The sequence below is a fragment of the Mustelus asterias genome, unplaced genomic scaffold (assembly GCF_964213995.1).
Source record: "Mustelus asterias unplaced genomic scaffold, sMusAst1.hap1.1 HAP1_SCAFFOLD_2438, whole genome shotgun sequence".
Classification (NCBI taxonomy): domain Eukaryota; kingdom Metazoa; phylum Chordata; class Chondrichthyes; order Carcharhiniformes; family Triakidae; genus Mustelus; species Mustelus asterias.
Window position 1 is genome coordinate 763 of NW_027592383.1, and position 11,067 is coordinate 11,829.

At 56.6% G+C, this 11,067-nt stretch overlaps 1 protein-coding gene across 1 annotated transcript; it reads left to right on the plus strand.

The window, feature by feature from the left end:
- The first annotated feature begins 1,967 nt into the window (after positions 1–1,967).
- Positions 1,968–7,317, plus strand: LOC144489687 (threonine--tRNA ligase 1, cytoplasmic-like). The gene is made up of 3 exons (XM_078207542.1): positions 1,968–2,035; positions 4,747–4,861; positions 6,161–7,317. Exons 1-3 carry the CDS (start codon positions 1,991–1,993, stop codon positions 6,307–6,309), a joined length of 309 nt encoding a protein of 102 aa, XP_078063668.1. The 5' UTR covers positions 1,968–1,990; the 3' UTR covers positions 6,310–7,317.
- The last annotated feature ends 3,750 nt before the right edge of the window (positions 7,318–11,067 follow it).

The window sequence follows — 11,067 nt, forward strand, 5'->3', positions numbered from 1 at the left end:
CCTCCCACCCCCTCGCCCTCTCCCTCCCACCCCCTCGCCCTCTCCCTCCCACCCCCTCGCCCTCTCCCTCCCACCCCCTCGCCCTCTCCCTCCCACCCCCTCGCCCTCTCCTCCCACCCCCTCGCCCTCTCCCCTCCCACCCCCTCGCCCTCTCCCTCCCACCCCCTCGCCCTCTCCCTCCCACCCCCTCGCTCTCTCCCTCCCACCCCCTCGCTCTCTCCCTCCCACCCCCTCGCTCTCTCCCGCCCACCCCCTCGCTCCTCTCCCTCCCACCCCCTCGCTCTCTCCCTCCCACCCCCTCGCTCTCTCCCTCCCACCCCCTCGCCCTCCTCCCTCCCACCCCCTCGCTCTCTCCCTCCCACCCCCTCGCTCTCTCCCTCCCACCCCCTCGCTCTCTCCCTCCCACCCCCTCGCTCTCTCCCTCCCACCCCCTCGCTCTCTCCCTCCCACCCCCTCGCTCTCCCTCCCTCCCACCCCCGCGCTCTCTCCCTCCCACCCCCCTCGCTCTCTCCCTCCCACCCCCTCGCTCTCTCCCTCCACCCCCTCGCTCTCTCCCTCCCACCCCCTCGCTCTCTCCCTCCCACCCCCTCGCTCTCTCCCTCCCACCCCCTCGCTCTCTCCCTCCCACCCCCTCGCTCTCTCCCTCCCACCCCCTCGCTCTCTCCCTCCCACCCCCTCGCTCTCTCCCTCCCACCCCCTCGCTCTCTCCCTCCCACCCCCTCGCTCTCTCCCTCCCACCCCCTCGCTCTCTCTCTGCAGAAGGAACTCTTCAAAATGCAGCCCATGAAAATGCAACAAATCTGACTCCAACTTATCGATCAAAGCAATGGTTTAATAAAGAAACTTCATTCCTCCAAACTTGGGGCCTCGCCCAGGGCCACTCCAAGCTCAACACAATTCCAAACAGGTTCTTATTTATCATGAGTCAGCTGGTCATCACATCATTGGTTCCATGGTTACTGGGTCAGCTGACCCTGACAGCTTGTTACCATTGGTCACATTCCATCCTATAAAAAGTTGTCACCCGGTTACATTCTAACATCTCTCCGGTGCCCCCCTGCACCGAATCCCTGCTAATTTGATGTGATTCATTATTGTCACATGTATTGGGGTACAGTGAAAAGTATTGTTTCTTGCACGCTATACAGACAAAGCATACCGTTCATAGAGAAGGAAAGGAGAGTGTGCAGAATGTAGTGTTACAGTCATAGCTAGGGTGCAGAGAAAGATCAACTTAATGCGAGGTAGGTCCATTCAAAAGTCTGACAGCAGCAGGGAAGAATCTGTTCTTGAGTCGGTCGGTACGTGACCTCAGACTTTTGTATCTTTTTCCTGACGGAAGAAGGCGGAAGAGAGAATGTCCGGGGTGTGTGGGGTCCTTAATTATGCCGGCTGCTTTTCCCGAGGCAGCGGGAAGTGTAGACAGAGTCAATGGATGGGAGGCTGGTTTGCGTGATGGGATTGGGCTACATTCATGACCTTTTGTAGTTCCTTGCGGTCTTGGGCAGAGCAGGAGCCCCAGACCAAGCTGTGATACAACCAGAAAGAATGCTTTCTATGGAGCATCTGTAAAAGTTGGTGAGAGTCGTTGCTGACATGCCAAATTTCCTTAGTCTTCTAAGAAAGTAGAGGCATTGGTGGGCTTTCTTAACTATAGTGTCGGCGTGGGGGGACCAGGACAGGTTGTTGGTGATCTGGACACCTAAAAACCTGAAGCTCTCGACCCTTTCTACTTCGTCCCCCGAATCCTGGCCTAACATCCCCTCATTCCCGCTGAATCCCAGACATCCCCTCACTGCCCCAGGATCCCAGACATTTCCAGTTTTAATCCCTTACTGCAGACGCCCAATCCTTGAGCAGTGAGTCCAGGCTGTTGCGATGTGTGGTATGAAGTTAGCAGGTGAATGGATCTTGCCCTCTGGTGAAGGGCCCTCCTTGACATCTTTCCCTTTCTCCCTCCAGGCCATTTTGGCTTTCGCCCTCTCAGCTGATGGTAATTCCCCTCGGGGACAGCACGGAGGATTACGCTCGACAGGTAGGACGCTGAGGCCCAGGTGTTCGGAGACGTTTCGATCCCTTTTGGGGTCTGGGAAACTACTTGGGTAACTTCCTGTCAGACAGGGAGGAACAGAATTCTCTCACTGGCTCCGATTCCGACCTTTGTCTTTATTCACTGGTGGGACATGGGCGTCGCTGGCTACCCTGCATTTATTGCCCCCCCCATCCCTAATTGCCCTTGGAGAGGCAATGACCTGGTGGTATTATCACGAGACTATTAATCATAGAAATCATAGAAACCCTACAGTGCAGAAGGAGGCCATTCGGCCCATCGAGTCTGCACCGACCACAATCCCACCCAGACCCTACCCCCACATATTTACCCGCTAACCCCGCTAACCTACGCATCTTAGGATTCGAAGGGGCAATTTTTAACCTGGCCAATCAACCTAACCCCTTAATCCAGAAACTCAGCTAATGTTCTGGGGGACCCCGGGTTCGAATCCCGCCACGGCACATGGTGGAATTTGAATTCAATTTTTAAAAATCTGGAATTAACTCATAGAACCATAGAATCCTGACAGTGCAGAAGGAGGCCATTCGGCCCATCGAGTCTGCACCGACCACAATCCCTCCCGGGCCCTATCCCCGTAACCCTATGTATTTATCCTGCTAACCCCACTGGCACAAGGGACAATTTAGCATGGCCAATCCACTTAACCTACACATCTTTGGACACTAAGGGACAATTTAGCATGGCCAATCCACTTAACCTACACATCTTTGGACACTAAGGGACAATTTAACATGGCCAATCCACTTAACCTACACATCTTTGGACACTAAGGGACAATTTAGCATGGCCAATCCACCTAACCTGCACATCTTTGGACACTAAGGGACAATTTAGCATGGCCAATCCACCTAACCTGCACATCTTTGGACACTAAGGGACAATTTAGCATGGCCAATCCACCTAACCTGCACATCTTTGGACACTAAGGGACAATTTAGCATGGCCAATCCACCTAACCTGCACATCTTTGGACACTAAGGGACAATTTAGCATGGCCAATCCCCCTAACCTGCACATCTTTGGACACTAAGGGACAATTTAGCATGGCCAATCCACCTAACCTGCACATCTTTGGACACTAAGGGACAATTTAGCATGGCCAATCCCCCTAACCTGCACATCTTTGGACACTAAGGGACAATTTAGCATGGCCAATCCCCCTAACCTGCACATCTTTGGACACTAAGGGACAATTTAGCATGGCCAATCCACCTAACCTGCACATCTTTGGACACTAAGGGACAATTTAGCACGGCCAATCCACTTAACCTACACGTTTTCGGACTTGGGAGGAAACCCACGCAAACACATAGAACATTACAGCGCAGTACAGGCCCTTCGGCCCTCGATGTTGCGCCGACCAGTGGAACCAATCTAAAGCCCATCTAACCTACACTATTCCAATATCATCCATATGTTTATCCAATAACCATTTGAATGCTCTTAATGTTGACGAGTCCACTACTGCTGCAGGCAGGGCATTCCACGCCCTTACTACTCTCCGAGTAAAGAACCTACCTCTAACATCTATCCTATATCTCTCACCCCTCAATTTAAAGCTATGTCCCCTCATGTTCGCCATCACCATCCGAGGAAAAAGGCTCTCACGATCCACCCTATCTAATCCTCTGATCATCTTGTATGCCTCTATTAAGTCACCTCTTAACCTTCTTTTCTCTCACGAAAACAACCTCAAGTCCCTCAGCCTTTCCTCATACGATTTTCCCACCATACCAGGCAACATCCTGGTAAATCTCCTCTGCACCCTTTCCAACACTTCCACATCTTTCCTATAATAGGGCGATCAGAACTGTACGCAATACTCCAAATGCGGCCGCACCAGAGTTTTGTACAGTTGCAGCATGACCTCCTAGCTCCGAAACTCAATCCCTCTACCAATAAAAGCTAACACACCGTACGCCTTCTTAACAACCCTATCAACCTGGGTGCCAACTTTCAGGGATCTATGCACATGGACACCCAGATCCCTCTGTTCATCCACACTACCAAGTATCTTACCATTAGCCCAGTACTCTGTATTCCTGTTACTCCTTCCAAAGTGAATCACTTTGCACTTTTCCGCATTAAACTCCATTTGCCACCTCTCAGCCCAGCTCTGCAGCTTATCTGTGTCCCTCTGTAACCTGCCACTTCCCTCCGCACTGTCTACAACTCCACCGACTTTAGTGTCATCCGCACATTTACTAACCCGGGGGGAGAGAACGTGCAGACTCCGCACAGACAGTCACCTGAGGCCGGGAAACGAACCCGGGTCCCTGGAGCTGTGAGGCAGCCGTGCTAACCCACTGTGCCACCCATATTTGAGTGGGTGGGGGAGCTGGATAGAGACATGATGGAGGAAGGGATATGTTGGGGGAGTGGGCGGAATCTCGTGTGGAGCAGCAGCAGAGGGGCCGAATGGACTTTGCGATGATGATTCTGTGCTCACACGAGGAGGTACCAGAACCAATTGGATTCCTGTCCAATAACCACGTCCATCTGATTGGTGGAGCGCGTCAGATAAGGGGTCTGGGCGACTTGGGGAGTTTACCCTCCACCCCCCAGTCATCTGGAGATAAGACACTTTCTTCAGGAGAGAAAGCTGGCCAGAGGTGGTTGGAAGCAAGGAGGTTTGCAGCTTATATTTTCCTGTTGGATTGCATCCACCACAGGTCCACCAACAGCTCCAGGACGCTGGATTTATGGCAGACATCTGTCTCGACGCTGGGTCCTCCCTGAATCGGAAAATCCGCAACGCACAACTGGCCCAGTACAATTTCATACTCGGTAATGTACCACACAGCATCAAACACTCCCAGCACAGGGACAGCACGGAGTTAGATAAAGAGTAAAGCTCCCTCTACACTGTCCCCCATCAAACACTCCCAGCACAGGGACAGCACGGGGTTAGATACAGAGTAAAGCTCCCTCTACACTGTCCCCATCAAACACTCCCAGCACAGGGACAGCACAGGGTTAGATACAGAGTAAAGCTCCCTCTACACTGTCCCCCATCAAACACTCCCAGGACAGGTACAGCACGGGGTTAGATACAGAGTAAAGCTCCCTCTACACTGTCCCCATCAAACACTCCCAGCACAGGGACAGCACGGGGTTAGATACAGAGTAAAGCTCCCTCTACACTGTCCCCCCATCAAACACTCCCAGGACAGGTACAGCACGGGGTTAGATACAGAGTAAAGCTCCCTCTACACTGTCCCCATCAAACACTCCCAGGACAGGTACAGCACGGGGTTAGATACAGAGTAAAGCTCCCTCTACACTGTCCCCCATCAAACACTCCCAGGACAGGTACAGCACGGGGTTAGATACAGAGTAAAGTTCCCTCTACACTGTCCCCCATCAAACACTCCCAGGACAGGTACAGCACGGGGTTAGATACAGAGTAAAGTTCCCTCTACACTGTCCCCCATCAAACACTCCCAGGACAGGTACAGCATGGGGTTAGATACAGAGTAAACTCCCTCCACTCCGTCCCCCATCAAACACTCCCAGGACAGGTACAGCACGGGGTTAGATACAGAGTAAAGCTCCCTCTACACTGTCCCCCATCAAACACTCCCAGGACAGGTACAGCACGGGGTTAGATACAGAGTAAAGCTCCCTCTACACTGTCCCCCATCAAACACTCCCAGGACAGGTACAGCACGGGGTTAGATACAGAGTAAAGCTCCCTCTACGCTGTCCCCATCAAACACTCCCAGGACAGGTACAGCACGGGGTTAGATACAGAGTAAAGCTCCCTCTACACTGTCCCCATCAAACACTCCCAGGACAGGTACAGCACGGGGTTAGATACAGAGTAAAGCTCCCTCTACACTGTCCCCCATCAAACACTCCCAGGACAGGTACAGCACGGGGTTAGATACAGAGTAAAGCTCCCTCTACACTGTCCCCCATCAAACACTCCCAGGACAGGAACAGCACGGGGTTAGATACAGAGTAAAGCTCCCTCTACACTGTCCCCCTATCATTATCCTATTGGGTGGGTTGGATGGGAGGGCAGCGGGCGTGTGGGAATTGCGTTGATCTGATCCCGGAATTCCCTCTCTTTATCCTGGGCAGTGGTCGGGGAGAAGGAACGAGCGAGTGGAACTGTGAATGTGCGGACACGCAGTAACCGACAGCATGGGATGAGGGATCTGTCCGGCACCATCCAGAGGCTGCGGGAGCTCCGGGAATCCCGATGTCGGAATGCCGAGGAGGATTTTTAACAGGAGGAGGGGGAGGGGAGGTGACGTGCGGCCGGACTGCTGTCGATCTGACCCCACCTCTTCCGAAATTCCCTCCCATTCCCAACTGTTCCCCGCAAGCCAGCGGAGTTTGGGATTGTGTCCGTTATCCCGAGCTCGGTTCGCCACAGGACTCCGCGAGGGAGATGTTCAAACCCAGGGAAGCTGAGGACGCGCCGGATTAGTGCGTAAGCGGACAGGAATGGAACCCTCTGCAATGATCCCTCGACCCGGGGGCAAGGCCCAGCCTTGGAGATGGTCGCGTCTCTGCTGTCGTGTTCTCACCCACTCCCCGCGGGGGTTAAAAGTTCCAGGGGCGCGGCTGGGAGGGGCATCCCACCTCCCTCCCCCCATGTGAATGTCTCTCTGTATCCCAAGACCCCCCCTCGCCACTTCATTCCCCATGGACGACCCCTCTTGGGAGACGGGTCCACTATCACCGTCTGCTAACCCCCACCTCCCAAGTGGCCATTCCTCTCGGGCGGCACAGTGGGTTAGCACTGCTGCCTCACAGCGCCAGGGACCCGGGTTCGATTCACGGCTCGGGTCACTGTCTGTGTGGAGTCTGCACGTTCTCCCCGTGTCTGCGTGGGTTTCCTCCGGCTGCTCCGGTTTCCTCCCACACTCCAAAGATGTGCGGGTTAGGTGGATTGGCCGTGCTAAATTGCCCCTTGGTGTCCAAAGATAAGGTGGGCGAGTGTGTGTCCGTCGATGTGACCCAGGGGTGTTGTGTGATGGGGCAGCCACGGAGACACGTTCACAGACTCTGCCTCCCCTCAATCTCAGAAAGGTGAAAAGCCCCCAGAATCTGGCACAGGCGCTGGAACAGTAACCCGGGGATTCGGTAACGGAGTGTCCGCAGAGGGTTCCAGGATTCTCTGAACCGCGGCAATGAGGATCGAGTGAATCGGAGAACCAGTCCCAGCGACTCGGAGCGACTGATGGAGGGATTGTATATTCTGTTCAATAAATGTGTGGAGTGAATAAATGATCCGACCCACTCCATGGTCGAATAGCCCTCCCTCCCCCTCCCTCCTGCTCGCTCCCCCTCCCTCCTGCTCGCTCCCCCTCCCTCCTGCTCGCTCCCCCTCCCTCCTGCTCGCTCCCCCTCCCTCCTGCTCGCTCCCCCTCCCTCCTGCTCGCTCCCCCTCCCTCCTGCTCGCTCCCCCTCCCTCCTGCTCGCTCCCCCTCCCTCCTGCTCGCTCCCCCTCCCTCCTGCTCGCTCCCCCTCCCTCCTGCTCGCTCCCCCTCCCTCCTGCTCGCTCCCCCTCCCTCCTGCTCGCTCCCCCTCCCTCCTGCTCGCTCCCCCTCCCTCCTGCTCGCTCCCCCTCCCTCCTGCTCGCTCCCCCTCCCTCCTGCTCGCTCCCCCTCCCTCCTGCTCGCTCCCCCTCCCTCCTGCTCGCTCCCCCTCCCTCCTGCTCGCTCCCCCTCCCTCCTGCTCGCTCCCCCTCCCTCCTGCTCGCTCCCCCTCCCTCCTGCTCGCTCCCCCTCCCTCCTGCTCGCTCCCCCTCCCTCCTGCTCGCTCCCCCTCCCTCCTGCTCGCTCCCCCTCCCTCCTGCTCGCTCCCCCTCCCTCCTGCTCGCTCCCCCTCCCTCCTGCTCGCTCCCCCTCCCTCCTGCTCGCTCCCCCTCCCTCCTGCTCGCTCCCCCTCCCTCCTGCTCGCTCCCCCTCCCTCCTGCTCGCTCCCCCTCCCTCCTGCTCGCTCCCCCTCCCTCCTGCTCGCACCCCCTCCCTCCTGCTCGCTCCCCCTCCCTCCTGCTCGCTCCCCCTCCCTCCTGCTCGCTCCCCCTCCCTCCTGCTCGCTCCCCCTCCCTCCTGCTCGCTCCCCCTCCCTCCTGCTCGCTCCCCCTCCCTCCTGCTCGCTCCCCCTCCCTCCTGCTCGCTCCCCCTCCCTCCTGCTCGCTCCCCCTCCCTCCTGCTCGCTCCCCCTCCCTCCTGCTCGCTCCCCCTCCCTCCTGCTCGCTCCCCCTCCCTCCTGCTCGCTCCCCCTCCCTCCTGCTCGCTCCCCCTCCCTCCTGCTCGCTCCCCCTCCCTCCTGCTCGCTCCCCCTCCCTCCTGCTCGCTCCCCCTCCCTCCTGCTCGCTCCCCCTCCCTCCTGCTCGCTCCCCCTCCCTCCTGCTCGCTCCCCCTCCCTCCTGCTCGCTCCCCCTCCCTCCTGCTCGCTCCCCCTCCCTCCTGCTCGCTCCCCCTCCCTCCTGCTCGCTCCCCCTCCCTCCTGCTCGCTCCCCCTCCCTCCTGCTCGCACCCCCCTCCCTCCCCCTCCCTCCCGCTCCCTCCCCCTCCCTCCCGCTCCCTCCCCCTCCCTCCCGCTCGCTCCCCCTCCCTCCCGCTCGCTCCCCCTCCCTCCCGCTCGCTCCCCCTCCCTCCCGCTCGCTCCCCCTCCCTCCCGCTCGCTCCCCCTCCCTCCCGCTCGCTCCCCCTCCCTCCCGCTCGCTCCCCCTCCCTCCCGCTCGCTCCCCCTCCCTCCCCCTCCCTCCCGCTCCCTCCCCCCTTCCCTTCCGCTCCCCCTCCCGCTTCCCCCACTCTCCCTCACTGAAGCTCACACCCTGACTCAAATTCTCTCAAACTTGCACTCACTTTCGCTCGCTCAATCCTGCCCGCCCCCAAGTCCACCCCGTCCCTGAGCACACCCGCCCACACCCACGCCCGCCCACTTTGACTCTGACTCATTCACTCTCTCTCACCCCGAGTGCCCGCTCTCTCTCCTCCATCAATCTATCTCACTCACACCGGATAGTGACGTGGAACGGGAATTCCCCTTCAGCCCAAATTCATCCCCGCTGCCGCCCCCCCCCCCCCCCTTGACCTTCGGGCACCCGGTGCGGGGAGAGGGGAGGGCGGCGGAGAGGGAGGAGGACCTCCGGGCGTACCTGCTCCTGGCCCTACCCAAGCTGCCCATTAATGTGTCCAGGCAGTCGTCAGGGTCATCCGTCCCGATTCTGGCCCGTCCTCCTCGGTGGTGTTTGGTGGCGGGAGTCCCTGGAATGGGGGTATGCGGTGACTGCTGGCACTATCGAGACATTCCGTGCTCCCTGGACACCGCGTACACTGGGGTGATTTATACACCCCACCTTTAGTTTTGATATTTAATCTTTGCGATTCTGTTTAATACAGTTTCCCTTCGAGGAACTCGATTTTTAATTCATCCCGCAGTTTGCCGATTTATTCATTTTCTTAACGCGAAAAAGCAAACAGCTCTGATGTCTTCACCCTCTGTGCCTGAGTAGAACTGTTCCCAAGGACCCAGTCTGAGCAAATAGTGGGTCGGATCTCAAACAATGACGAGACGGAGCACAGGAATGAGATAGGGAATCTGGTGAACTGGTGCGGCAACAATAATCTCTCCCTCAATGTCAACAAAACGAAGGAGATTGTCATCGACTTCAGGAAGCGTAAAGGAGAACATGTCCCTGTCTACATCAACGGGGACGAAGTAGAAAGGGTCGAGAGCTTCAAGTTTTTAGGTGTCCAGATCACCAACAACCTGTCCTGGTCCCCCCCACGCCGACACGATAGTTAAGAAAGCCCCACCAATGCTTCTACTTTCTCAGAAGACTAAGGAAATTTGGCATGTCAGCTACGACTCTCACCAACTTTTACAGATGCTCCATAGAAAGCATTCTTTCTGGTTGTATCACAGCTTGGTCAGGGGCTCCTGCTCTGCCCAAGACCACAAGGAACTACAAAAGGTCGTGAATGTAGCCCAGTCCCATCACGCAAACCAGCCTCCCATCCATTGACTCCGTCTACACTTCCCGCTGCCTCGGGGAAAAGCAGCCAGCATAATCAAGGACCCCACGCACCCCGGACATCCTCTCTTCCACCACCTTCCGTCGGGAAAAAGATACAACAGTCTGAGGTCACGTACCGACCGACTCAAGAACAGCTTCTTCCCTGCTGCTGTTAGACTTTTGAATGGACCTACCTCGCATTAAGATGATCTTTCTCTACACCCTAGCTATGACTGTAACACTACATTCTGCACTCTCTCCTTTCCTTCTCTATGAACGGTATGCTTTGTCTGTATAGCGCGAAAGAAACAATACTTTTCACTGTATCCCAATACACGTGACAATAATAAATCAAATTAAGGTTGTAGCAGGAATACCCCACGGGGTAATGGTTTGATTCGATTTACTGTTGGGGTATTGCAGTGGAAGGTCAGAGAAGTGTTGTCAAAATGACTAAAAGATTCACCCTTGAACTGGAATTCTGCTGGCTGACTATCCAAATTCAAATAGTTTAAAAAGCGCACGGTGGTTGGCACTGCTGCCTCACAGCGCCAGGGACCCGGGTTCGATTCCCGGCTCGGGTCACTGTCTGTGTGGAGTCTGCACGTTCTCCCCGTGTCTGCGTGGGTTTCCTCCGGGTGCTCCGGTTTCCTCCCACAGTCCGAAAGACGTGCTGGTTAGGGTGCATTGGGCCGTGCTAAATTCTCCCTCCGTGTACCCGAACAGGAATGTGGCGACTCGGGGATTTTCACGGTAACTTCATTGCAGTGTTCATGTAAGCCGACTTGTGACACTGATAAATAAACTTTAAACTTTAATAATTGTTCGGCAGTTTACCACAGGATGGCGCTGCTCATTGGACTGGAGTCCGCAGAATAATGCAGACAGTTCTAATCGGACACGTCTGGGAATGAGGGGCATGTCTGGGAGTGAGGGACACGTCTGAGGCATGTCTGGGAATGAGGGACGTGTCTGGGGCCTGTCTGGGAGTGAGGGGGACAGTCTGGGA